This window comes from Penicillium arizonense, assembly GCF_001773325.1.
Source record: "Penicillium arizonense strain CBS 141311 chromosome Unknown PENARI_contig011, whole genome shotgun sequence".
In the NCBI taxonomy this organism is placed as follows: Eukaryota; Fungi; Ascomycota; class Eurotiomycetes; order Eurotiales; family Aspergillaceae; genus Penicillium; species Penicillium arizonense.
This window is the reverse complement of record NW_019173288.1, coordinates 352379-380059: the sequence shown is the minus strand read 5'-3', so window position 1 is coordinate 380059 and position 27681 is coordinate 352379. Positions and strand designations below refer to the sequence as shown.

The 27681-nt window shown below is 51.2% G+C and overlaps 6 protein-coding genes across 6 annotated transcripts; 4 read left to right on the top strand and 2 right to left on the bottom strand.

Moving 5' to 3' along the window:
* Window positions 1-164: 164 nt before the first annotated feature.
* PENARI_c011G06632 (fungal specific transcription factor domain-containing protein) lies at window positions 165-2868 on the bottom strand (the record flags this gene model as incomplete). The annotated part of the gene is made up of 7 exons (XM_022632637.1): window positions 165-740; window positions 801-1250; window positions 1308-1640; window positions 1696-1758; window positions 1816-1845; window positions 2648-2693; window positions 2744-2868. The coding sequence occupies 7 exons, from the start codon at window positions 2866-2868 to the stop codon at window positions 165-167; spliced, it is 1623 nt and encodes a 540-aa protein (XP_022487385.1).
* Window positions 2869-3182: 314 nt separating this feature from the next.
* PENARI_c011G00254 (putative alpha-1,6-mannosyltransferase subunit) lies at window positions 3183-6024 on the top strand (the record flags this gene model as incomplete). The annotated part of the gene is made up of 6 exons (XM_022632472.1): window positions 3183-3659; window positions 3722-4067; window positions 4125-4280; window positions 4915-5211; window positions 5302-5735; window positions 5794-6024. The coding sequence occupies 6 exons, from the start codon at window positions 3183-3185 to the stop codon at window positions 6022-6024; spliced, it is 1941 nt and encodes a 646-aa protein (XP_022487571.1).
* Window positions 6025-6468: 444 nt separating this feature from the next.
* On the bottom strand, window positions 6469-7590 carry PENARI_c011G01688 (trans-2-enoyl-CoA reductase (NADPH) TSC13; the record flags this gene model as incomplete). The annotated part of the gene is made up of 3 exons (XM_022632508.1): window positions 6469-7151; window positions 7250-7465; window positions 7557-7590. The coding sequence occupies 3 exons, from the start codon at window positions 7588-7590 to the stop codon at window positions 6469-6471; spliced, it is 933 nt and encodes a 310-aa protein (XP_022487649.1).
* A 1401-nt stretch (window positions 7591-8991) lies between these two features.
* Window positions 8992-12540, top strand: PENARI_c011G06559 (peroxidase/cytochrome P450 family protein; the record flags this gene model as incomplete). The annotated part of the gene is made up of 7 exons (XM_022632634.1): window positions 8992-9243; window positions 9294-9391; window positions 9441-9489; window positions 9539-9731; window positions 9784-11962; window positions 12011-12137; window positions 12214-12540. The coding sequence occupies 7 exons, from the start codon at window positions 8992-8994 to the stop codon at window positions 12538-12540; spliced, it is 3225 nt and encodes a 1074-aa protein (XP_022487651.1).
* An 802-nt stretch (window positions 12541-13342) lies between these two features.
* tom1 (E3 ubiquitin-protein ligase TOM1) lies at window positions 13343-25695 on the top strand (the record flags this gene model as incomplete). Its single annotated transcript, XM_022632501.1, has 4 exons — window positions 13343-13390; window positions 13452-21294; window positions 21349-25539; window positions 25601-25695. The coding sequence occupies 4 exons, from the start codon at window positions 13343-13345 to the stop codon at window positions 25693-25695; spliced, it is 12177 nt and encodes a 4058-aa protein (XP_022487565.1).
* Window positions 25696-26206: 511 nt separating this feature from the next.
* On the top strand, window positions 26207-27412 carry PENARI_c011G08374 (ribose-phosphate diphosphokinase; the record flags this gene model as incomplete). The annotated part of the gene is made up of 5 exons (XM_022632675.1): window positions 26207-26277; window positions 26334-26425; window positions 26490-26862; window positions 26931-27203; window positions 27259-27412. 5 exons carry the CDS (start codon window positions 26207-26209, stop codon window positions 27410-27412), a joined length of 963 nt encoding a protein of 320 aa, XP_022487534.1.
* Window positions 27413-27681: the final 269 nt, after the last annotated feature.

The following is a 27681-nucleotide window of genomic DNA, read 5'->3' as shown; positions in this document are numbered from 1 at the left end:
CCTGGGTGCAATGTTTTTTTATTTGAATTTGCATATTGGGTCTTCTATGTACTTATACTCCAATTTTATATCGTGTTTACTTTTCAAGGCGTTTGACCGGCTGTACACCTCATTGAGTCCACATTTACTCTTGCTGCACTCATCTGCTTGTTTGGAAGCATATATCAAAACTCAGCAGAGCCAAAAAGAAGAGGAAACATCAAAGTTTCATCATCAACCCCAAAGGCACCCCCAATCCCACCCCCAAGCGAATCAAATCCCTGAACATTTGTAGACACAGACCCAGCGTGGCCCGTCCTCTGAAAGAACGGACACTCCTCAGAACACAAATGGCCCCCCAAATCAGCGGATAAAGTCTGATCATGCGGCTCGGGGAAATCCCTAGGGAAATCCTCCGTGATAATCTCACGAATCATACGCAAAACGCCACGATGCATAATGATCGAAGCAAGTAAGGGCATTTGAGACTGAATATAGAAAGCAGATTCCGCCGAAATACGTCTCGGGGGTGAGCCATCCACAACCATTCCGTAAACTGGGACTTCCCTAGCCAGTGTATCAAAGACGTCACGCAGGGGCTCGGCTTGGATCCATCGCTCGGCGAGGATGGCCAGTGCGGTTGAACAGGCTCGTAGTGCTTCGGGGACTTCGCGGGTTTTGTAGGCTGGCGTTTGGCGCTGGGGTGGTGTTGCCCAGAAGCAGTAGAGGAGTGTTATGCCTACGGCGACTTGGCTTAGGAGCTGGGTTTTGGATTTGGTTAGTCAATGTAAGAGAAGAGGGAGGTGATGTTAAGTACATACCCCAGGCCATAATTGGGCTGTTTGTCGATCTTTCTGAAATGTCCTGAATGTGATGGCGATCTGAACACATGCTGGGACGGACCGGTCTCCAAAGCCGCTGCATACGTTTTCTTTGGTGGGCTGGTGTAGTAAGAGGATTGTATAGTTGTACGCCATGCCAACCCATCGATCGCTCGTGTAGCTTTTAGATGCTACATCGCTCAATAAACGCAGTTGAGATCTCCAGGCGTCCAATTCCCCTAGCATGTGCTCTCGCCATGTTGTTGAGGCGTTGATCTCTTCAAAGTCTGACCTCATCATAGTACTGATAATCCGGGATTGGATACGTCTGCATCGGAATAGATGTAAAGCGGGTGAGACATGGGTTTTCTGGGATGGTGTTTCTATTCGAATGCGGCAGTCGTCTGAGCCATCGCGGTGGAGGTCTGAGTCTCCAACGTTTGAGAAAAGCTACCATTGTCAGTTTACTAAAGTAGCAATAGAGGATATAGATCATTGAGGGCTTACCTCTACGCTGATATGCTCGTCGATGATATTGTTTGGGATATGATAGATCCAACTGATCAATCGATCCAACGCGTACGCAGACCAAAATACTCGACGGCGGGTTTGGACCTCCAAGGAAAATACGGGATTTAGCACTTTCGGCTCACTCTCGGCTAGATGGAGCTGAGCCATGACACAGTACCTCATCGTTGCGGATACCATGGTAACGATCATTTGTGATGAGGGTGAGTGAAGCGCATGCAATGTTAGAAGTAGGTATGCTTGTGCATGTAGGATGGGATCCGGCTGCGCGAAAACGTAGGCGAGATATTTCATAGCAGTGTTATACAGTGACTGAATAGTTAGATCTTGCTCTTGGTTCCTTCAACATGGTATAGTTCGCACTAACCTGAGATGTGGCGATGTCACTTTCAGACACCCGAGGCGTCAAAAGTAGGGCAACAGCGTGCACCTAAAAAGGCCCGCATGTTAACACAATGAAGGTGGAAATAATAGATATCCAACATACCATGGTGACAAAATAGTCCTTCCATAGCCCCTGCTCATGTCTAGCGCTATCCAGATATGAATGAGCCTTCCAAGATCCATACCAGCCGAGGAATGTATCGAGATGAAGGAAAGGATATCGCGGATTCACTCTTTCAAGATAGATTTGAACCAGCCGATCAGATACCTCCCTTGAAAGGCGTAATGGGCGGTCTGATTGGGATATCTGATCTGTGAACGGAGATGATACGCTGGCGTTTGGTGTTTCAGGCTGTTTTATAGGTAATACACAGGGATCAGAATTTGCGAGAGTGGCTAGTATACCAATCAATAAGCTGGAGTGTCCGCATTGGCCTTGCGGGACTGGTAATGCCTCTCCTGCATTCGAATACGGTAGTGGTGGTGTCGGGCGTGGTGCAGTAGATGCTAGAAGAGGAACCTGGGCTGCTTGGGGATTTGAAGATGACCCGTCTTGCAACAAATTTTGATTTATCTGCCGTCTTGAAGTACGAGAATCAATGTCTGATTCTGGCTCTGAAATTGCGCGCTCGAATGTTCTCTTGTTCAAAGGTCCATCGTTTCTCGAGCGTGGAGTGCCCTGTGCTGTCCCCTGCCCGCTAACAGGAGTAGTATTTTCTGATCTCTGTCCTGCCTGAGACTCAAGGTCTACGATCCTCTCCTCGAGTGCTCTAGCATATCTATAAGCAGATAAGCAGATTAGTAGTAAATCCGACAACTGAGTTGGTGAGACAGACTCAGTACTGACACGAGTCCTTCGTGTCACCGGCTCACTTGATATACATTCTGTACGTTATCAGACAATGTCCAATTGGTCCTGTGTAGAAGATACTTACCTTCATTCGCCGTTGTGCAATTATCACACGGTCTCTTGTCAGTGCACTAAACAGGTTCTTAGTTTTGCAATGACAGACTGCAGTCAAATAACTCACTTTTTGCTTTCGAGACCGACACCTTCGACAAGCCAATGCTTTCTGTCTCTTGGGTGGATGATCTCCCTCCATTCGGCACTTATCGGTTCGTATGCATCGGAGCTTGAAGTCCGATGGGCTGCCATTTTTTTGGAGTATGGGTCCACGTGACTACGATTCTTTGAAAAACTATAAGCAAAAGAGGACTTAAAGCCTTGTTTCTGTGTTCTTGGGTACTTCTCATATATAAATCAAGTCTATGGGTTGTACTTAAACATCTTAGCCGCACAGAAGTGCAAGTGCCGAAGAGTCTATCGGAGTGCCAACGTCCGTCGGAGGTTACAGCGTCCGGCAAGAACCCCGAGCTTGAGTACTTCACTTATCACCATTATAAATTATAAATTATTTTCGCCTTCCAATCTCCTCTCTTCAATAATCTCAATCCGAGAAGAAACAAACTATGCCCCAAAAGATCACCGTCGCAGTGGCGCAAGCCCGCACCCTCTCTACACTAGAGACAACCCTGTGCGCCTTGAAGCAAATAACCCAACATGCAGCATCAAAGGGAGTCCATCTCATCCTCTTCCCAGAAGCCTACCTAGGCGGCTACCCACGCACCTGTGATTTTGGAACAGCCGTAGGCGCCCGCGAACCGCATGGTCGCGATCAATTCCTGGAATATTTCCGCGCAGCCGTCGACCTGGGTGATACGCCTGCTGGAGCCGGGGATGATTGGGTTGAGCGGAAACTACCTGTGGCGAAAGGACGGGACCATCGGGGCGATGGGACTAGGGAGTTTCTTGAGAAGGTGGCCAGGGAGACGGGGGTGTTTATTGCTACTGGATTGATTGAACGGGCTGGGGGTAGTTTGTATTGTTCCGCTTTGTATGTCGATCCCGTGCGGGGAGTCTTGGGGAAGAGGAGGAAGGTTATGCCGGTAAGTGATCAGTTTCCCGTCTTTTTGGCTGTTGATTTTGTGAGGATATTTGGAACGTAAAGGCTGACGTTTACTTGCTTCTGGTGGGAAAGACTGCCTCGGAGCGTCTTGTTTGGGCTCAGGGATCGCCTTCTACCCTCAAGGCTATTACTACTGAGCTCAATGGTGTCAAGCTTACCATTGCTGCTGCTATCTGCTGGGAAAGCTTCATGCCCATGCTTCGGCAGAGTCTTTACTCGCAGAATGTGAATATCTATCTCGCGCCGACGGCTGATGGTCGTGATACCTGGTTGCCTCTTATGCGTACGATTGGTGGCGAAGGTCGGACCTTCGTGCTCTCTTGCAACCAGTGCGTGCGATATAACGAGCTTCCATCCTGGATTACCCAGCAGGGCAACACTTCCAAGGGTAGGAACACACATCACTCTTCATATGCCTTCTAAAACCCGACTAACTGTGTCCTAGATATCCCAGATCACTATATTTCGCGCGGTGGCTCTTGCATTGTCGGACCCCTCGGTGAAGTCGTGGCCGAGCCCATTTGGGAGGTCTGCACCGATGACGCCGATGGTTCTAAGATTGGAGATGGGCTTGTGATCTCCGAGATTGACCTGGAGGATTGTGAGCGTGGCAGACTTGATCTGGACGTCGCAGGGAGCTATTCGCGAAATGACGCGTTCAAGTTGTCGGTTGAGGGATTGGATCTGAACCCTCCTCCGTTTTAGTTGAAGAGTTCTGATTCTCGTGTGGGGCAATGTTTGCCTTGCCGAGCCTCAGTCGATGCTTTGGATATAGTCATACGCGTGTTTTTAGATAAGAAATCAAATCTATTTATGTCCTATTCAACAGACTTACAGTGTGGAAGGGGGAATAAAGCTTTCAATGGGTTCAAAATGTAAAGTGTGGGTTATATTGACATGTGTAGCCAGGAACGCGGTGGATATATATAGAGGGACACATGCAGTTTATAGTTCTGGAAGCTCAATATAAAAATCGATACAACTCTATTTATTTTACAGTGGAAAGATAACAGAACTACCAAGCCAATCACGAATATCCCTTTAATCAATTATTCTCTGGGTGCAGATGGAAGCCTGTTGGAATGCAAGTGACGCATTCGGATGGGAGCTCCGAGTTCGGGATCGACCTCGGATGATCTCCGCCCTTCTTCTTCACACTTCGACATCTCCAATTCAAGTCACTGAGATTATTATGATTTAAACTTGATATCTGGATTCCTAACCTTCCAGTCCAGTACTGGGGAGAATGCAATTCGCCCTGCCTCCACGGAGGAGTCCCCTCCCAATCGCGCGATCATCGCGAACGCCGTCCTACCGAAGAAAGCAGCTCAAGACAGTCGCCATATTCGGCTTCGCAATTTTCTCCCTCCTCTATCTATTACACCATTTCTTCTCCTCAACCTCGACACCCGCTGCTGCATCAGCAGGCACTTCAGGTGTCGTGATTGTCACACTACTTGATCGCAAACACTTTAGTGAGAGCTATGTGAAGAAGATCGTCGCAAACCGGGAAGATTATGCAAAGCGTCATGGTAAGCACAACCCCCAAAAGAACCAGTACTTCCTAGAAGATATCTAGCACCGAACAAACAACCAAGCTAACCTCCGCTCCCCGCAAACAGGGTATACAAACTTCTTCGCCAGCATCTCCGACTACGAGGAAGCCATCGGCGACGCCCCAAAAAGCTGGGCAGTCGCCCCAGCAGTCCGACACGCGATCGCCACCCATCCGCGCGCGGCATACTTCTTCCATCTAAGCCCCCACTCTCTCATCATGAACCCGAGCAAATCGCTCAAATCGCACCTTCTCGAAAAGGGCCGGTTGGAATCTTTGATGTTGAAAGATACACCCATCGTACCGCCCGATAGCATCATCAAGACATATACACATCTAAAGGAGAAAGATGTGGATCTGATTGTCACGCAGGACAAGGAGAATCTCAATCCCGGGAGCTTTATCCTTCGGAATGGAGAGTTTGCGCGGTTTTTCCTTGATATCTGGTTTGATCCGTTGTATCGGAATTACAATTTTGCTAAGGCGGAGATTCATGGCTTGGTGTGTTGGTATCTTTGAGATACTTTGGGGACGTTGGCTGACTTTCGCGCTCTTTTAGGATCATATCATGCAATGGCATCCGACTGTTCTTGCCAGGACTGCCTTGGTACCTCAGCGTACTTTGAGTTCGTATGGCAAAGATTCCTTGGCTGCTTCATTGGATGGGATCTACAAAGATGGTGATCTTGTAGTTCAATTCCAGGGCTGTGAGGAAACAGAGGGCCGCGATTGCGCGCAAGAATTTGAGCCATATTACAATTTGTGGCAGAAGAAAGTGAAGAGTGACTAACTGTCTTGACTCGCTTGCATGGATGGAATATGAGTGGCGTACGAGGGGGTTGCATTAATGAACTAGACTGTTTGATTGTAGGGGAATGGCGTTCTGGGTGGGCTTTTTCTTGTATAATGTTCCGGGTCTGGTCGGTGTTTGTTCGAGGACTTCAACATATAGCGGTGTCTTTGCTTTTACTTTGCATATGTTCGAATGGAGCACTATTTTCACTTTCACGGTTTGCTATGTCCTATTTTGACGTGATAGATTGCATGATTGTATCAGCAATTGGTAAATATATCTTTGCTCGCGACAATCGACGTCGATCGATAATCGACTTGAGAGTAAGTTATGTCTCAAGCCCTCTATTAAGGCAATTCCATGCCTTGCTGTGATTTCATCCACAACACTCAACTCAACCACTCATTCCAATGCCAACCAGGCATTGACCATACAGCCCACTTAAAGAAGGCCAGGCAGGAGAACGGTGCGCTTCTTCTTGTACTTGTCACCGAACTCCTTGCGATACCGCTTCTCCTTCTTCCAAGCCCAGCTCCACATCTGCAAACCACCGACCAAGATGAAGAACAGCACACTCCAGTTGCACTGACTAACCAGGTAAACACCTAACCAAGCCAAAATCTCAAAGAAGTAGTTGGGGCAAGTAACCCAGTTGAAACCAAATCCAGAGGGAATACCTCGTTCCGTAGTACCCGCACGACGAAGATTACGCAGAATCAAGTGCGCATTCAAGTTGGCAAGCTGACTGAAAGAGAAGAGAGCTAGACCGGCATACACAAGAGCCTCGTTGGGCGAGTCCGTGGCGGCCGTCGAGTTCGGGCGGAAGACCCAGTAGGCGATGTTGAAGCCGGCCAGGGCCCAGTAGTGGGCGCTGTTCTTGAGGATGTTGTGGGCGGGCATGGTGGCATTGCTGAAGCGGTGGACGAAGATGGTTTCGAACTCGCGCTTGAGGAAGTGGGCTGTTAGGAGGCCGCACACGAGGCGCTGGACGTGCGAGGGTTCGGGGAGGGGCTTGTCATAGTTGAAGTACAGGAGGGGGCGGAGGGGGAAGAGGAAGAGCGCGGGGATCAGTAGGGGTCCTAGGTATTCGATGATGAAGACTGTGCGCCAGGCGATCTGGGGGCCTGTTTGATTTTGATAATGGGTTAGTTTTTCTGTTCGTGGAGTGGTGGAGTCCGGCGATTTGATTGATCTCCAGACGGCCGGGTATATAGGCACGCACCGAGATCCTTGACGTGAATCACGCTTGAGTTGCGCAGGCCAGTTTCGTCAATGGTGGTACCGTTCGAGTTTGGTACCAGGCTGCGGTCGCTACCCTTGGTGATTCTCATCCGGTGGATTGAGCACCCGGAGGCTGCGGAGAGCGCAGTGTGCAGTTCTTCTGTAGAGGCATTGAGGCTGATCTCGACCTCCTTGGGAAGCTTTCGGATGGGTTTGCCTGTATAAAAATATTAGCAATGTGCTTTGGGCTCTCTCTCAGTAGTTTTCTAGAGCTTTTGTTGGAATAAATAGGAGCTATCATTGCGTACCCCTTGGCTGCACGGTGAGCGTGATATTCGACATGACAGAAGATGGAGCCCAAGCTGTCGCAAGACCTGGATTATGATGCTAGGTCAAACCAAGTGAACTTGTTGAGGTTGCAATTGGACTGGAAATTGTGCCGCCCCAACATACTCGGTATTGGGACCTCGGCCGACATCACGTGTAGACACCTGAGGCCAAAATACCAGAAGGCTTGGCAGCTGAAAGTCGACCCTCGTGGACCCCAAGGTGGGCACTTGATGTATTGTCGTACAATTAGTACTTGGTTCACGCATGGCTCGGATTAGTCTTTCCAATAACCTCGGAATATGAGGACCATGCGACAGAAATAAGTCCCTCAGAAGGTGGGCATCATGCCTCTTTTCTTAAAGGTTATAGAGGCTCATCTGGTGTCAGCTGGCTAAAGTACTAAAGTACAAACTACGGGGCAAAGGCAGTGCACAGCTGAAGACCAACAAAACGCTAGCATAACGGCCAAATCACATCAAATCAGAACTGATATGGCCCCGCTGGGTCTCAGCTCGAACGGCTAGTCCGGCCGACATCGCCAATCAACGCCTCATCCGTGACCATTCCTGGCCTTTTTCCAATCAGATTTGGTCTGACTGTGATTATGAACAGCCCTTTCTTTCTTTTTTATTCCCCCAGGCTATAGTTAGTCTGCGGAGCCGAGACTCAGGCATCGCATATCTCCGGGTCTGTTTAGCCGCTATTAATACTCCAATCACATAGTTCAGACCATATCTGTCAAGCATTTCACTCCAACACTAGGCCCTCGTATTTAGTCCATGAGCCGTTCAATGACTAGCAAATACCAATATGAATCTGACAGGGGCATCTAGCTCGCGAATCAGCGATGTCTTATTGCTCAATGGGCTAGTGGGGCGTTCGCCTGTCATCTCCAGCTGCAGAGCTAGAATGCGCTAGGAATGATCACGAATGGAGACACGGCTGGCCTTATTGTGGGTGAATTCAGCCGTACTGCTCGGCTGATGGGCTTGCGATTACTCCGCGTTTTCTTATAATTTATATCCTATCCCATTTCCCCCGAGGGATCGCATGATGATTCAATTCTTCTCCTAGCCCCTACTGTGTCTATCGGTGGTGCTCTTTTTCTGCTGCCTCTTTCCTATATACATCTTTGCGACGCTGCCTAGGTAATTTCTTACTACATTGCCTAATTGCCTGTCCTGCACGTGTCTGGTAAGCTCCTGGTTCATTTTCCTTTCTCTTTCTTCCTTCTCTTGCAAATCTTGCTCCCCTTCTTCAAACCCACTTGTTGAAACCATACTGTTGTCAGCAAAAGCTGTCCTGAGCTGTTCTTCACACACCAATTGAACCCCAAACTAACACAGTGCAGTTACCACCTGAGTCCGCCCTGCACTTCACTTTTCATTCTGTACCATATTCTCCCAATTCACAATGGGAGAGCAAGACTCTGCCAACGGCAACAAGATTGCCCAAGTCGAGCAAGTCGTGGCTGCTGCGTTGAGGCCATTGCCTACTCAAACTGGCGATGGGAGCTACATCCAAGCGCCAACCGTGACAGGTCTCGCCAAGGACCTGCTCCATTTCGACCTCAAAGATGCCAAAACCCTGGCCGAGGTCGCTAAATCGGCCATCACTGGCGAGGCTGTCAATGACAGAGACTACATCATGGAGCGTGTGATTCAGGTTCGTCAACGCACAGCTAATTGACCAGGACAGTCTAACCCATTCTACAGCTTGCTGCTGGTTTGCCCTCAACATCTCGGAACGGCAAGGAGCTGACCAACACCTTCCTGAACCAATTGTGGGGAGATCTGGAACACCCGCCGATCTCGTGAGTTGATCACTTCAAACGGACGATTGTTGTTACTGACCATCGATAGCTATCTGGGACGTGATGCTGCATATCGCAAGGCCGATGGATCTGGAAACGTATGATTTGCCTACCCTGAGCCTCGTAATCGCAGCTAACACGCTCTAGAATACCTTCTGGCCCCAAATCGGAGCTGCTAATACCCCCTATGCCCGGTCTGTTCGACCCAAGACGATGCAGCCCGCTGCTCTTCCAGAGCCAGAGGCCCTGTTTGATAGTCTCTTGGCTCGCAAAGAGTTCAAAGAACACCCGAACAAGATTTCTAGCGTGCTGTTCTACCTTGCTTCTATCATTATTCACGGTATGTGAACCGGGCCCGTCGGGTGATGAATGGTGAAGCTGACAGCAATTAGACCTATTCCAGACCGACCCCAGGGATCAAACGAAATCACTGTGTTCCTCATACCTCGACCTGGCTCCCCTTTATGGAAACAACCAGACAGAGCAAGATGCAGTCAGATCCTTCAAGGATGGAAAGTTGAAGCCCGATTGCTTTTCCACAAAGCGGATTCTCGGATTCCCACCTGGCGTGGGTGTCCTTCTTATTATGTTCAACCGTTTCCACAACTCTGTTGCGACACAATTGGCGGCTATCAATGAAGGTGGTAGGTTCACAAAGCCAGATGCGTCTAACACACAAGCCGTTGCCACTTGGGAGAACGACCTCTTCCAGACAGCACGGCTCGTCACTTGTGGACTTTATGTCAACATCATTCTGAAGGATTATGTTCGAACCATTCTCAATGTCAACCGAACTGACAGTGTATGGAGTCTGGACCCTCGGGCAGACATCAAGGATAGCTTGCTTGGTGAAGCTGCTGCCCAGGCTACTGGAAACCAAACATCGGCCGAGTTCAACTTGGTTTATCGCTGGCACTCCTGTGTCTCGGCTCGGGATCAAAAGTGGTCAGAGGATTTATACAAAGAGTTGTTCCAAGGTCAGGACACAACCAAAATCTCACTGCAGCAATTTACAGGAGGTCTCAGACAATGGGAGTCAAAGATTCCAGCAGATCCCCAGGAACGCCCGTTCGCTGGGATGAAACGCCAAGCAAATGGATTGTTTGACGACAATGACCTGGTCAAAATCTTCCAGGACAGTGTCGAAGATCCCGCTGGGGCGTTTGGTTCCCTCAATGTTCCAGAGGTTTTCAGAAGCATTGAGGTCCTCGGCATCAAACAAGCCCGCTCATGGAATCTGGCGACCCTGAACGAGTTCCGCCAGTACTTCAACTTGGCTCCTTATCAGACTTTCGAAGAGATCAACTCGGATCCGTACATTGCTGATCAGCTCAGACACTTCTACGACCACCCTGATCTCGTTGAGCTGTACCCAGGACTTATTGTGGAAGAGGCCAAACAACCCATGGCTCCGGGCAGCGGTCTATGCACCAATTTCACGACCTCTAGAGCTATTCTTTCGGACGCGGTTGCTCTCGTTCGTGGCGACCGCTTCTACACGGTTGACTTCACCCCGAAGCATCTCACAAACTGGGCCTTCAACGAGATTAACCATGATAACTCCATTGATGGTGGTCAAGTCTTCTACAAGCTGGCCCTGAAGGCGTTCCCCAACCACTTCCGAGGCGACTCAGTTTATGCACATTTCCCTATGGTTGTGCCTGACGAGAACCACAAGATCCTGAGCAGCCTTGGCACAGTCAAGTCTTATAGCTTCGACCGGCCTTTCTATAAGTCCCCGCCTCTTTTCATCAACTCCCACTCTGCTTGCACAAGCATCCTGAATGACCAAGAGGGTTTCAAGGTTCTATGGGGCGAGAAGATTCAGTTCCTGATGGAAAATAGCGGCCGTCCCTATGGTCGAGCCTTCGCCTTGTCGGGTGATCTCCCTCCCAATGCAGGCTCGCGGAAGATGCTCGGCGCTGCCCTGTACCGGGAGAAGTGGGAGTCCGAAGTGAGATCCTTCTATGAGGATATTACTCTGAAACTTCTGGAGCGCAATTCGTACAAGATCGCTGGAGTCAACCAAGTTGATATCGTCCGCGATGTTGCCGATCTCGCCCAAGTCCACTTCTGTGCCAACATCTTCTCCTTGTCCTTGAAGACCGAATCAAACCCCAGAGGCGTATTCAGCGAGCAGGAACTGTACCAGATTATGGCTGTGATCTTTGCCTGCATCTTCTATGATGTCGATGTCTCCAAATCTTTCCAGCTTTGCCAGACTGCCCGCAAGGTTGCGCAACAGCTGGGTGAATTGACGTTGGCTAACGTTGAGCTTGTCTCCAAGACTGGCTTCATTTCCACCCTGGTCAACCGCCTCCACCGCCACGATATCCTGAGTGAATATGGCGTTCACATGATCCAGCGCCTGCTTGACAGCGGTCTGCCGGTTAAGGATATTGTGTGGTCGCACATTCTCCCCACAGCTGGTGCATTGGTTGCAAACCAGGCCCAGCTCTTCTCTCAGTGTCTTGACTATTATCTCTCTGATGAGGCGGCTGAACACCTGGCTGAGATCCAGCGCTTGTCCAGAGAGGACACACCCGAAGCTGATGAGATCCTCGTGCGATAGTAAGTTCTTTTAATATCTCAAGTGTAGCATATACTGACCGCATCCAGCTTCATGGAAGGTGCTAGGCTGCGTTGCTCAGTCGCATTGCCCCGCATTGTGTCAAAGCCAACTGTTGTCGAAGACAACGGCCAGAACGTCACCCTGAAGGCTGGCCAGGAGATCATTTGCAACTTGGTGAGTCCTTGCCATCTCCCCTGACCGAAAGTCCACCCCTGTCAGCGTTCGGACCTAACGTATCTCCTAATTATAGGTTGTTGCAGGACGTGATCCTATCGCCTTCCCCGATCCCGACAAGGTCCGTCTTGATCGTGATATGAGCCTGTACACCCACTTTGGCTTTGGCCCTCATCAATGCCTGGGTGTTAAAATGTGCCCTATTGCGCTGTCTACCATGCTCAAGACTCTTGGCAGACTAGACAACCTCCGTCGTGCCCCTGGGCTCCAAGGTCACCTGAAGAGGCTCGACGGCCTGGGAGGAATTGCCATGTACATGGACGCTCAACATAGTAGCTTCTCTCCATTCCCCATGACTATGAAGATTCAGTGGGACGGAGAGCTCCCTGCCAGACGGGAGTAAAGGGAATTGAATGACTGATTTGTGGACGAAGAGCGAAAGTGGTTATCATCATGGCGTGATGTATTGTTTCTCGGCGTTGTGTTGCGCGCAGCCTTTATGTATTCGCAGATATTGTTATGGTGAGCTTCAAATTTGATACCTATTTGAATTCTCACTTTCCGAAATAATTAATTGCCTGTAGTCCTTAAATCTGTATGCTTGTAGAAGAAAAGAAATTGGAACATTGACATCATATGTAAAACAAGAGACCCTCAGGCACGAGAAGTGCTGCCTGAGGCCCAGCGGGGGAATCAGCCAGAGCCGCCCTTCCATCTGCCGGCAAGACCAGCTCCATTCAATCTTTCCTTTGGACAGTCTTCCTTTTTCTCTTCCCTTCTGTTTTCACCCCCCTCCATCCTTTCCTTTTGACCTCACAGCTCGGATATCGTCTCTGCGTCAGAACTTCAGGGCCAACGACCTGCACCCGTTTTCCCTGGCAGCTTTGACCAACCGATATCTCATCCTTCACGCTCTCAGATTTGAGCTCTCTCGAAATCGCCAGCTCCCCCACGATTGAACCATAAATTCAACCCAGATTCCCGCCGGTTGAAAATTTCCTTCTGACCGAATATTGACCGTGCGTCTTTCGCGTTGAATCGATTCGCTTTTCGTTGAGGCAAAGCAGCACCAAAAACGTCATAAGGCATTCTCGCGCTTTCTCCGCGACACTGGTCTTCACGACCCTCCCACCCCACCTTCTAGGGGATAAGCCTCCTGGAATCTTTCAACTCCCTCATGTGTGACTGTTGATTCGATAGTTATCATGGGGAGAATTAAGAAGGTAGCCAGCCAAAAGCATGAGGCTACAATCGTGAGTTACCCTCCGGCGGCCTGATGTGCAACCCAACTAAAAAATTTTCTTCTCTCTACAGTCACCTTTTTTGCAAGAATTCATAGGACGTGCTACGAGTCTTCCTATTCCCGAGCTCCCGTCTCTCTTCAACACATTCCCGAAGTTATGGCCGTTCCCGCGCGGTGATCTCTACCACTGGATCAATGTCCTGGACCGGTTCGACGAGATTTTGGCCTCGGCGGTCGAGAAATATTTCCTGAACACTGGTCCCCAGACCCAGTCGTTCACTCGAAGCGTTCTGGAGGAATCATATTCGGCCGATGAGAGCAAAAAGCCAGCGGAGGGCGTTGATGCCAAGTTGAATGCTCTGGGATACGGCCCCGATGGAGACCGGGAGCTTCTAGAAGCAATTTTAGAATTCTCGCGTCTTTTGCTCGAGAAATGTGGTAACCGCAGTCTCTATAGCAGCAGCGATCGCCTGGGTGACCTGTTGAACACTACATCATTGTCTCTTCTCCAGTCTACATTGCGCCTCTCTCTCTGCCTGGCCCAAAGATATCATTCCCGTCAGCGTGGCGCTCACCAGCAGTCAGTATTGCAATCTCACTATGCTCTTGACCTTGAAAAGTTGCAGAAGATTGCCGCACCTTTCCCACGTCCAATCCTCGCCGGTAAAGCACAGCCCACCGCCTCTCCCGCCATTTCAGCTAAGGGCAAGGAGAAGGCTGTTCAAACTAAGATCAATGCCAATGAGTTAGTTTCTCTTGTGCGTGACAGTGAGGGCTGGGAGGAATGGGGTGATGTTCGAGTTCTCTATTATCCTTCTGGATCATTTGAACAGACAAGAACGACATCCGAATATGGTCAGACGGAACATGGCTCACACGTTCCAACTACACCCACTCCGCTGCGACGAAGCGCAACACATCCCGCTTCTCAATTGAGCCGCACTGATGATTCACCGGCTGCCCCAGCCACAGGTGGGAAGGCAGATGAGGCAACTCGTGGGGGCAAGGTCTTAGAAATCTCCTACTCTAAGGTCTCTTCCGCGAAGTTGGAGGATATTCTTGCAGCTAACCTCCCTCATCTTCCCCTTGAGTCAAAATATGAGCTGCTTCACAAACTTCGAGTTGCTCAGGCATTGACAGGCTCCCGTGCCACTCGTGAACAGATTCTGTCCATCAAGGCCCTCGCAGTGACTAACCTGGCCCATGTTCAGCCGGAGAGCTCTTTCCAGCAAAAAGTTCTTCAATATGACATGGAGCAACCGAAACGCCTTCAGCTTGCTTACCAGCTGGCCGAATTGGTTCATCTCGGTGCCAGTGGTGACCTCGAGGTCTCGCGACTTGTCCAGACTTTAGCAATCCAGGCACTGGACTCATTGGCGAAGCACAAGTCTCGCGCCGTCGACGTTTGTGCAGCTTTGAGTGTCAATGTCAACCACGGAGTCCTCATGTTCTTGACCCGGAAAATGGTCAACGAACTCAGCGAAGAAGGGGAGGATACGGATGCTGCATACTATGATGAGTGGCGTGATGCTTTGCTTGCACTCCTGCGCACCCTTCCAAGCTCAAGTACACGTACACCAGACACTCTGGTTGCAGCTGGTCTGATCCCTATGTTTGTTGACATTCTGAATTTGCGCAACGAGAAATCGCGCCGTGTGTATTCCCGCATCATGGAGTTCCTTGATACCTTTGTGCATGCGGTCCGGGATGCCCTGGGAACATTGACAACCGCCAAAGGCTTTGACGCAATGTCTGACCTGATTGACTACGAAACCAAAACCGCTTTCGAAAAGGTCAACCGCGGGGAGGGTTTTCCTGCTCAATACAAGAACCCATCGGTTGATTATCAAATTCCCTACTTCCAACAGCAGACCCTTCGCTGGATGTTCCGTTTCGTCAACCACATCATGCAGCACAATGGTGGCGGCTTCGATCGTGTGTTACGCAACTTGATTGACTCTCCCCAATTGCTGACTTCTCTCCGCCTTGTGTTCGAGAATGCTCGTGTGTTCGGTTCGCATGTATGGAGTACCGCCGTCAACATTCTCAGCAGCTTCATTCACAATGAGCCTACTAGCTATGCCGTCATCGCCGAGGCTGGTCTCAGCAAGAGTCTTCTCGCTGCTGTTATGGGCCGTGAACTCCAGGTCGTCGAGAAGCCTCCCGCCGTGGAGTCCGAGGGTCACGCAGCAGAAGGCGAATCTGCTTCTCAGCCGCCTACCGCTGAAGCTGCCACCCAGTCAGAGGGAAAAAAGAAAGACCGCGAATATGCTCTTGTCAGGCCAAAGGGTACTCCTCTTGCCCCTGGCATCATGTCCGCAGCCGATGCTCTTGCTTGTATCCCCTCTGCATTTGGAGCTATCTGCCTGAACTCCTCTGGTCTAGACCTTTTCCAGTCTTCCGATGCCCTTGAAAGCTTCTTCGAGATCTTTGAAAACCCCGATCATGTCAAATGCTTGAAGGACGACCCTGAGCTTGTCCGTTCACTAGGCACGACTTTCGATGAGCTTGTTCGACACCACCCGGCATTGAAGACCTCTATCATGTCTGCGGTACTCGTCATGGCTGCCCGTGTTAACGTTCTCGGTCGTACCAAGGCCTGGGAGCAGGGAATGGGAACTAAGCTGTGGACTGAAGATGCTGTCGGCAACAAGAGCCTTTCCGGAGATATCTCTTCGTTGTTCCGGGAAATCGGCACACCCGCTGACGCGTCAGTCGATGACCCTACGACCCTAGGTGCTCCTCAGCTCAATTCTCACGATCTCCCCAACGGCGCGAAGCTGGTCGTTGGTGATCTGAGCCATGTTCTTCCTTCGCCAGGTCCCGATTTCGAACCTAAAGACAAGGATGAACATGGACTTACTGCTACCGACTACTTGTTCCCGGCTACGCGTTTCCTGGGCGCTTTCTTCGAAAACCAGGTTAATTGTACTGCATTTATTCAGGCTGGCGGCGCAGAGTTCCTTCTGGATCTCGCAACTCTCCAAAGCTTGGCATTTGATTTCCACAGTACCAATGCTAACCAGGAGATCACTGTTCTTGTTCACATGCTTGCGGAGACAAAGCCTCACCTTGTGCTTCCGTCTCTCCTTCGCCGCGCCCAGTCCGCAGTGGAGAATCTTTCGGCCTTCTGGACTGCACCCAGCGGATCGGGATTCTTTACGTCGTTGATTAAACCAGCAGACTCAAAGGACCCAGCCCTGGAACCTACCGCCGCCGCTCAATCTGGAACATTCTTTGTCAGACACTTGAATGCCGTTCTTCTCCTAACCGATGTCCTTCGTGAGACCTTCGCGTTGCCCTTGTACCAAACCCGACCTGGCCAATCCACTTCCATATTCGGCCAAGTCAACCTCGCGGATCAATATTGCATTCTCATCAATTCGCTGAGCAACCTTCTTGCTTCTTGCGTGTGGGAAGGCATCTTGCTGGAGAAGAACATCCCCGAGAAGTGGCTCAAGGCTACGCAGGAGACTGCTGATAAATCCTCCTCTGGAAAGGCCAAGACTACTCCTCAGGAGCCTCCAGCAACCCCTGGCGCTGATTCTCGACCTCAAAGCTCCGGTGCCCCAGAAGCTGGACAAGCTCAACCAGGCCAGGAACCAAAAGAAGACGACACTCCCGTGGACGAAGAAAACGTCAACTTCAAGAATGCTCGCACACTTCGCTACCTTCTCAGTGCATTGCCCACCTCGATTACAGGATTCTTGCACAACCTCGGACTTGGCCTTATTGGCAAGCGACGCATGGACCCTCTTCAGAAACAGAGACAGAATGGTAGTTTGGTTGCAGAGGCCATCGCTGAGGGTGTTCTTCGCCAATTAGAGTTTGAGCCTGCGAACTCCAGTGATAGCCACAAGCACCGGTTTGCCTATCTGATTGTCGTCCTTTCCCACTTCTCCCACCTTCTCTATGAAATTCCCACGGAGCGTCCTAGTTCGAACTACTTGACATCAGTCCTCATTGCATTCAAGAAGAACAACGGCCTCAAAGTGTTGAAAGACATTTGTGACGTGTTCTTGAACGACATCAAGTCCCTTCCCTCTGCTGAGTCCATCCCCGACGAGGACAAAGAGCTTGCTAACCGGCTTGCATCGGGTTATGGTGGAATCAAGATTATTCTTGGGCTCTTCGCGGACCTGACTACTGGAAAATACATTGTGGACTCTAGCCAGACACAAGCCTTGACCAGTCACCCCGAGCGTGACCGTGATCGCCCCGAATACTTCCAGCCAGGTCAATTTCTGGTTGAGCTTCGTATGGAAATTCTGCCCATGGCCCAGGACATGTGGAACTCGGACTTTGCTACCCAGTCGTCGAGCCCCATCGTCAGATTGTTGATCGATATCCTGCGTGCATCTCTGGATGGCGAATACGAAGTGAATGTTATGAAAAGGTCAGATGCGCGGCCTCTTTTGGCAGAGACACCCAAGAAGCCGTTCGTGGTTCACAAAGACCGAGCAGCCGCCCTGGTTGACAAAGGATTCAAGGATGTTGATCTCAACAAAGAAGCCCTCTATCGTTGCAACAACATCTTGAATGCAGCCGAAGAATATTGCAGGGCGCAAAGTTGGCTACGAAACCCTCCCAGAGTTCATCCAAACCCCAACGATATTCAAACTGGATCGCCTGAGATCGCTTCTGGTGTGGACCCCCTGGAGGATCCTGGCTTTGGAGAAGTGCCCCAGTCTTTCACCGCTGGCGGCGACCTGTCACGCTCTGCTCTGACCATGCTTCTGGCTCAAGCGACTGGCGGACCAATGACCGATTCGATGCGCCGGATTGATTCCTTGGTGGCTGGAAGAGATGCGGATGCTGAGACGCCTGGCCGGCCAGCTGGAAACCTGGGCAGAATTCTCGACGGCGATGATATGGACGACAGTGATGAACCAGCCGGATCATCGCACCAGAGTGGACCCGAGAGTCGCGCTGCCGGAGGAAGCTCCTTTGAAGGACAACCAGTCCAAACCCGCCAGGTGGTCACCATCGAAGACCTTGAAGCTGAGAGAGAAAAGATTAGGTCCAATCTGATTGAACGGGCCCTTGACATTCTGAACGAACATCATGACGTCTCTTTCGAATTGTCTGATCTGATCTCGTCAGCCATTAGGAAGCACCCAGAGCCTGAGAGTTTCCGCCGAGATATTGGAGAGACCCTTGTGCAATCGCTGGTTTCCCTGCAGATGGAAAACTTCCAGACAGCTGGAAAAAAGATTGCTGCTTATGCTCACATCCTCGCACTGACGCTTCAAGATCGTGAGATGTACACTGCAACCCTCGAAGAGCTGAAGGATTGCTTCTCGACTTTCCTCGGGTTTATCAAACTCCCAACGCCCGAGAAGGCTGACCAGGAATCATTCCCTTGGGTTGGACATGTTCTCCTTATCCTCGAAAAGTTGCTGTCTGATGACTGCCAGCCACCCCAGATTGCGTGGACCCAACCAGCCAGTGTGGATGACACCGTTGGTAACGATGAGCCCGCCCGACTCGAAGAGCCCCTTGTGTCAGCCGACGAGAAGACCCAGCTCTTTGAAGCTCTTGTCGAGATCCTACCCCGAGTGGGCAAGGATGACACCCTGGCGCTGTCTATTTGCCGTGTTCTTGTCATTCTCACTCGCCAGCGTAGCATCGCTGCCCGCTTTGGTGAGAAGCGTAATCTCCAGCGCCTATTTGTGATGGTCAAACAGCTTTCAAGTGCTACAAATGATAAGCTGCAAAGCGCGTTCATGCTGATTCTCCGCCACATTGTTGAAGACGAAGCTACTATTCGCCAGATCATGCGGAGTGAGATTGTTGCCAACTTCGAGTCCAAAACCTCTCGCCAGGTTGACACCACTGGATACGTGCGCCAGATGTATCATCTTGTGCTAAGAGCTCCTGATATTTTCGTGGAGGTGACGAATGAGAAACTGCGGTTGCTACGCTTTGACCCTCACTCTCGCCCGCAAGTTCTTGGACTCAAGGCCGACAAAGAACGTCAAGATCGCCTGCGTCAAGGAAAGAAACCCGAGGAAATCAAGTCCGAGTCATCTGAGACAGGTGAGGCCTTTACGACCGATGACGCGGAGAAGGACAAGGGTAAGGGCCCAGCCAAGAGTGCAGAGTTGAAGGCCCCAGTCGTGGAGAACCCAGACGGTGTCATTCATTACCTGCTGTCCGAGCTTCTGTCCTACAAGGATGTGGACGACAAGGAGTCTGCCCTTGAATCCTCGGAGCAGCCCGCTGATCAGCAGTCTGACACTCAAACTGACGTTGAGATGGCTGGAGATGAACCCACTCCATCGGTTTCTAGCACCGCTGAAGCACAACCCACTCGCGGCTCGAAGAAGGGAGAGAAGCCCCAATTCAAGGCCGACGATCACCCGATTTACATTTATCGCTGCTTGCTCCTTCAGTGTCTGACTGAACTGCTCTCCTCCTACAATCGGACCAAGGTTGAGTTCATCAACTTCTCCCGCAAGGCCGATCCTTTGGCTACTACACCTTCCAAGCCACGGTCTGGCATTCTCAACTACTTGTTGAACGTGCTTGTTCCCCTTGGTACGATGGAACACGATGAGACCTTGGCGTTCAAGAAGCGCAGCATCACATCTACATGGACCATGCAAGTACTTGTTGCTCTTTGCACCAAGACTGGTGAATTTGGTGGCGTTGGCAGACGTCGCACTGAGCCCAAGTATGAGGAAGACGAGCCGGAGCTTGCTTTTGTCCGCCGTTTTGTGCTGGAGCATGCTCTCCGGTCCTACAAGGACGCAATGGCTTCAAATGAGCCTCTGGACGCAAAGTACTCCAAGCTTATGTCTCTTGCCGACCTCTTTGACAAAATGCTCAGTGGCTACTCTTTCACCAACGATGCAGGCTTCCCAACCTCAACGAGACAGCTTGCAAAGACCATGTTCGAGAAACACTTCATCCCCGCGCTTACTGCTTCAGTTGCCGATGTCGACTTGAACTTCCCTTCGTCAAAGCGCGTCATCAAATACATTCTTCGCCCATTGAACAAGCTTACTCAAACTGCCGTTCTCTTGAGCGAGAACTCCGATATCTCCTCGTCCCTTGGCGAAACCGAGGACGATGAGATCTCTTCGGCAACCTCCGTATCTGACATGGAAGATGAACGTGAGGAAACACCCGATCTTTTCCGCCACTCTACTCTCGGTATGCTGGAACCTCGCCACGAGGAAGAGACCAGCAGCGAGGAGTCGGAGGGAGAGGATGAGGACATGTACGAAGACGAGTATGATGAGGAGATGGACTACGATGAAGAAATGCCTGAAGACGATGGCGAAGTCGTCAGCGACGAAGATGACGATGGCGTTGGTCCAATTGAAGGTCTCTCTGGCGATGCAGTTGAAGTCATTCTCGACGAAGATGACGATGACGACGAGGACGACGACGACGATGAAGACCACGACCACTCGGACATGGATGATGACATGTACGCGGGTGAAATCCCCGGTGACCGGGACAATGAAAGCCTTGAAGACGGAGAGGAGGATGAATGGGAGAGCGAGGAAATGACCGAAGATGAAGAAGAGGTCGAAATGATGAACCAGTACGAAGACGAGATGGCCGATATGAGACAAAATCGCGGCCACGGCGACGAACATCGCATTGGCGACCTCTTCCGTGCCCTTAATGAGGCTGCTGGAGGCGTTGATGATCTCCATGGAGACGGCCTCGGTGGTGACATCCACGAAGAAATCCTCGATGACCTCGACGAAGATGGTGCGCCGCCCCTCCCTACTGCAGCCCCCCCTACTGCCCTCTCTACCGCAGTCATCCCTACCCTACGCCGGCTTTCAACGCTGTTGCTGACCACCCATCTAGTTGAGGATGAAGACGAAATGGACGAACTTGAAGAGGATATCGATGGCTTCGACGGCGAGGAAGGATCCTACGGTGATATGGAAGGTAATGAAGAATGGCTCAGACTCTACACGGAAACTTTGCTAAATCCTTTAGCAGACGACGATCTTCTTGAGCCGTGGGGATGGGAAGGCGATGAGCCTCCAATGCCTCGCGCAGGACATCACCACAACCGCTTCCGTGGTGGCGCGCCCCCAGCCTGGGCTGCTGTTACCGAAATCATGCCCGGCCGCGGCTCGGGTCTTGTCCCTATTCAGCCTTATCAGCGTGTCCACAGAACCCAGATTCCCTCCCGCGGAGACAATGACGGAACTAACCCCTTACTTGTTCGGACTGATCGTCCAGAGACCGCCGTTCCATCTCGTGGAGCCAATACTGACCCCTTTGCTGATTGGGGTCAGTCCATGGACCCAGCTGGTGGCCGAGTTGTTGCAATGGACAGCCCCATCAGCTTCATGAACGCCATCATGCAGGCCATTGGCGGACAGGCTGCCCCAGGTTTCGGTGTGGTTACTCGTCCAGACGGTATCCATGTCCATGTCGACAGACGCGCAGTTTTACCCGGCCGCATCCAGGATATGCTTGGAATTCCTCGCGGATCGGGCCCTCCGGCTCGCACTCGTGGCGATGATCCTCACACTGCTGTCAAGTTTGGTCTGGGTACCACCCGAACCCGCTGGCAAGAGGAGGCTCGCATTCTCTTCAACAGCCAGTATGTTGAGAGATGCCAGCGTATCGTCAACTCCATTATGAAGGCCCTCGTTCCTACTTCAATGGCAGAGGAAAAGATCCGCACGAAGCAGGTGGAAGAGGAGCGCAGGCGCATTCTGGACGAACGCGCCGAGCAAGAACGCCAAGATCGCGAGGCCAAGCGAAAGTTGCAGGAAGAAAATGCTCGGCTCGAAGCTGAAAGGCAACAACAGGAGGCTGAGCGTCAAGCCGAACGCCAAGCCGCTGCGGTCGATGAGCCCATGGAGGATGTTCAACCAACCGAACCCCCTGCTGAAGCCACCTCATCTGCTCAGCCTGAAGCTCAGCCTGAAGCTCAACCCGAAGCCCAGCCGGCCGAGCCTGCCCCTCGGGTCCACACAAACATTAGAGGCCGTCAGCTCGATATCACCGGTCTCGAGATTGACCCTGAATATCTGGAGGCTCTGCCCGAGGAACTCCGCGAGGAGGTTATCATGCAGCAACTTGCCGAACAGCGATCCCAAGCTGCCGCTGCTGGCGAGGAGCCTACTGAGATCAATCAAGAATTCCTGGAAGCATTGCCTGCGGAGATTCGTGAGGAACTTTTGCAACAAGAAGCGGCCGATCGACGCCGGCGCGAACGTGATGCTGCCCGTCGACAGGCGCAGAGTGCCGCTGGCGCTGGTGCAGCTGCTCCTCCTGCTCACGCCGAAGATATGGATGCTGCCAGTTTCCTCGCTACCCTCGATCCTTCGTTGCGACAGGCTGTCCTTGCGGATCAACCAGAGGATGTTCTCGCAACTCTGGGGCCCGAGTACTTGACCGAGGCCCGCGCTATGGGTGGTGGTAGCCGACGCATGGCTCAGTTCGGTGACATGAGCGCCGTCGACCGGCAGAGAAATGAATCTTCTGAAGACCAGGAGCCAAAGAAACAACAGAGACGTCAAATTGTTCAAATGCTTGACAAGGCTGGTATTGCAACCCTTCTTCGACTGATGTTTATGCCTCTCCATGGTAACGCTCGCCATCAATTAAACGACATTCTTCACAACGTGTGTGAGAACCGCCAGAACCGCAGTGAGGTGATCAGCCTTCTTCTGTCGGTTTTACAGGATGGCAGCGTTGATTCTACCGCCATTGAGCGCAGCTTCTCTCACCTGTCACTGCGTGCAAAGGCACCAGGAGCACAAAAGACGCCCCAGGCTGTCAAGCGAAACATGGCTATTCAGACTTCTTCCAGTGTTAGCAGCGACGTGACCCCGATCATGGTCATCCAACAATGCTTAGGGACACTCTCGTTCCTGTCGCAGTTCAACCCTCACATTGCTTGGTTCTTCTTGACCGAGCATGACTCTGCCTCATCCGCTAAGCTGAAGGCAATCCGCAAGGGCAAGGGCAAGGAAAACCGAGCTAACAAGTTCGCCCTGAATGCTCTGCTTTCTCTCTTGGACCGGAAGTTGATCATGGAAAGCCCCAACTGCATGGAGCAACTGTCAAGTCTCCTTAGCAGCATCACTCAGCCGCTGACTGTTCTCCTTCGCCGCGAGAAGGAGCGTCAGGAAGAGAAGGGCAAGAAGCCCGAGGACGCGCCAGTCGAAGGATCTATCGAAGAGCCTGCCCAAGCCGGCGATTCTGGCATGGATACGTCTATGACCGATGCTCCTCTGCCCACCGTCGAGACCACTGAGATCACTGGCCAAGAAGCCACAGAGGGCGGAGAGGACGAAGATAAGAAGCCCGAGGAGTCGAAGGAGCCCGCCGAGGATGAGAAGCGCAAGAAGCGTTCCATTGAGCCTCCTGTCGTCCCTGACCACAACTTCCGTCTGGTTGTTCACATTCTTGCTGCTCGTGAATGCAATGGCAAGACGTTCCGCGATACTCTTTCCACCATCAACAACCTTAGCGCTGTTCCCGGAGCTCGTGACGTGATCGGCAGTGAGCTGGTCGCTCAAGCACAGGCCCTCAGTGATACCATTTTGGGTGACCTCGAAGACCTCCTTCCTCATATCCATCAGGCCAAGACTGGCACTGATATGCAAGGTCTGGCCCTGGCCAAGTTCTCGCCCGCTAGTTCAGACCAGGCTAAGCTTTTGCGTATCCTGACGGCTCTCGACTACCTGTTTGATCCTACCCGAGTAGACAAGTCCAAGGGCAGTGAGCCCGAGTCTGCTCCTAAGGAGGATGTGCTCAAGAGACTTTATGAGAGCGCGACCTTCGGACCCCTGTGGACCAAGCTCAGCGACTGCTTGACTGTCATCCGCCAAAAGGAGAACATGCTGAACGTGGCTACTATTCTCCTGCCTCTTATCGAGGCACTGATGGTTGTCTGCAAGAACACTACTTTGAAGGACCAGCCCCTGTCTCGCGGTAGCCGCGAACTGTCCGTGAACAGCGCCCCGGCTGACAATGGTCTCAGCATGGAGAACCTCTTCTTCAAGTTCACAGAGGAGCATCGCAAGATCCTCAATGAGCTTGTCCGCCAGAATCCTCGTCTGATGAGCGGCACATTCTCCCTCTTGGTGAAGAACCCCAAGGTCCTGGAATTCGATAACAAGCGCAACTACTTCACCCGCCGTGTCCACTCCCGTGGCGCCGAGCCGCGCCACCCTCATCCCCCTCTCCAGCTTTCCGTGCGAAGAGACCAAGTCTTCCTTGACTCGTTCAAGTCCTTGTACTTTAAGAGCGCGGATGAGTTGAAGTATGGCAAATTGAATGTACGATTCCACGGCGAGGAAGGTGTCGATGCTGGTGGTGTGACCAGAGAATGGTTCCAGGTTCTTGCCCGTGGCATGTTCAACCCTAACTACGCCTTGTTCATTCCTGTTGCGTCCGACCGAACCACTTTCCACCCCAACCGTCTCAGTGGTGTCAACTCAGAGCATCTCATGTTCTTCAAGTTCATTGGACGCATTATTGGTAAGGCTTTGTACGAAGGCCGTGTTCTTGACTGTCACTTCAGTCGAGCGGTCTATAAGAATATTCTCTCCCGATCTGTGTCTATCAAGGACATGGAGACGCTCGACTTGGACTACTATAAGTCTCTCCTCTGGATGCTGGAGAATGACATAACCGATATCATCACCGAGACCTTCGCCATTGAAACCGATGACTTTGGCGAGAAGCAAGTTATCGATCTGATTCCAGGTGGCCGCGATATCCCCGTCACCCAGGAGAACAAGGAGCAGTACGTCCAGCGCGTGGTTGAATACCGCCTGGTGGAGTCTGTCCGAGAGCAATTGGACAACTTCCTTAAGGGCTTCCACGAGATTATTCCTCGAGACCTGATCTCCATCTTCAATGAACAGGAGCTGGAACTTCTGATTTCCGGTCTTCCTGAGATCGACGTTGACGAGTGGAAGAACAACACCGAGTACCACAATTACTCCGCCTCGTCCTCGCAGATCCAGTGGTTCTGGCGTGCCGTTCGCTCGTTCGACAAAGAAGAGCGTGCCAAACTTCTACAATTCGTCACTGGAACCAGTAAGGTTCCCCTCAATGGTTTCAAGGAGCTTGAGGGTATGAACGGCGTGAGCAAGTTCAACATCCACCGCGACTATGGCAACAAGGATCGCCTTCCCAGCTCGCACACATGCTTCAACCGTAAGTTTACGCATTCCATATTTCCATTTATTCAATTGCAATTACTAACTGTCTATTACAGAGCTTGATCTTCCTGAATATGAAAGTTATGAGGATCTCCGCCAACGTCTCTACACGGCTATGACTGCCGGAAGCGAGTACTTCGGATTTGCATAGACTGGTTTTCTGGGTGCTCGACATGACGATGGTTTCAAGCGAAAGCATTCCATGGCGTTTCTCTCAATTCTTATGGGAATCTTATTATTGAGGATGAATGAGGAGGGTATGAAAAGAAGCTGGCATAGGCCAGTGTGGAGGAATTTCTTCATGAGGAGATGAAAACAGAGACTCCAGAGGATTCGGTTGAAGTGCAGGTCAGCCTTGTTCTTCGGAGGTCTCTTTTATGTCTGTACTTAGATTGCTTCATTTTTATTTCTTTTTTTGTAATGACTACTTGCAAATACCTTTTTCCCATACCTCCACAGGTAAATTAGTAGGCTGTGGGTACTTCTGCTACACCAGCTTAATCACAGGCGGTGAGCCCGTCACGGGACTGCAAAAAGTGATGCGGGGCCGAGAGGCGGAAACGATTTTTTGAGCCGAACACGGTCATCGCGGAGAAGAGTGTGTTTGTGCTTCCTTGAACTGAACCTCTTTCTCTCTCTGTTTCAGAGACCCATCCCGCAATATGTCGACCAACTCCATCAAGCTCTTGACTGGCAACAGTCACCCGGAGCTTGCCAACCTCGTTGCTGATCGGTATGTAACCTGCAGAAAGTGTACCCAACGTCAACCAGCTAATCTTGATAAATTAGTCTCGGCATTGAGTTGACCAAGATTATGGTCCTGCAATACTCCAACCAGGAGACCAGTGTCACAATCGGTGAAAGTGTGCGAGACGAAGATGGTACGGACATCCCATCCCACCTTGACTGAAGAACCCCGACTCACATATAGATGATATGCTGCAGTCTTCATTCTCCAATCGACAAAACCCAACGACATCAACGACGGACTCATGGAGCTTTTGATCATGATCAACGCATGCAAGACTGCCTCCGCCCGCCGCATCACTGCCGTCATCCCCAACTTCCCCTACGCCCGCCAAGATAAGAAGGACAAGAGCCGTGCTCCCATTACCGCCAAGCTCATGGCCAACATGCTCCAGACCGCTGGCTGCAACCACGTCATCACCATGGATCTCCACGCCAGCCAGATCCAGGGCTTCTTCAATGTCCCCGTGGACAACCTGTACGCCGAACCCAGTATGCTCAAGTGGATTCGTGAGAACCTCGATGTCAGCAACTGTGTTATTGTCAGTCCCGATGCTGGCGGTGCTAAGCGGTGAGTACTTCTCAACATGATACCTACAGACCGGAGATAGTACGGGGACTAATGTAGGCTGCTTCTAGTGCCACTGCCATTGCCGATCGCCTGGACCTGCAATTCGCTCTTATTCACAAGGAACGTGCCCGTCCCAACGAGGTCTCGCGCATGGTCCTTGTCGGTAACGTCAAGGACAAGGTTGCCATCATCGTTGACGATATGGCCGACACCTGCGGTACGCTCGCCAAGGCTGCCGACACTGTCATGCAGCACGGCGCTCTCGAGGTCAACGCCATCGTTGTCCACGGTATCCTGTCCGGAAAGGCTATCGAAAACCTGAACGGCAGCTGCCTCAAGCGGTATGTTCACACTTCAAGTCACCAAGTAGTATACATAGCTAACTTTTATTCTCAGCATCATTGTGAGCAACACTGTTCCCCTGGGTGACAAGCAGGAGCGCTGCGATAAGATTAAGACCATCGACATCAGCCCTACATTGGCCGAGGCATGCCGGCGTACACACAACGGCGAGTCGGTTAGCTTCCTGTTCTCGCACACCGTGGGGTAAATCACAAGTCAAAGAGACAGAAATGAATGATTCCATCAATACCAGGACGGAGGATCAGTCCACGGGTGCTTAATGCTTCTAGTGAATGTGCACTAGACCGTGGAGTGAGCGGGAAACAAAAAATACGATTTTTATGACCCTTTTTATTAGCCGAACGAGGATTTTAGTCCCCGAGTGTTTTATTATTGTCTACTATGGTTTTTCCTTTTTCCCTTTCTTTTTTTCTTTAAGGAGGAGCCAGCTTTCAATGTTGGTTTTGTGTCTCTTCT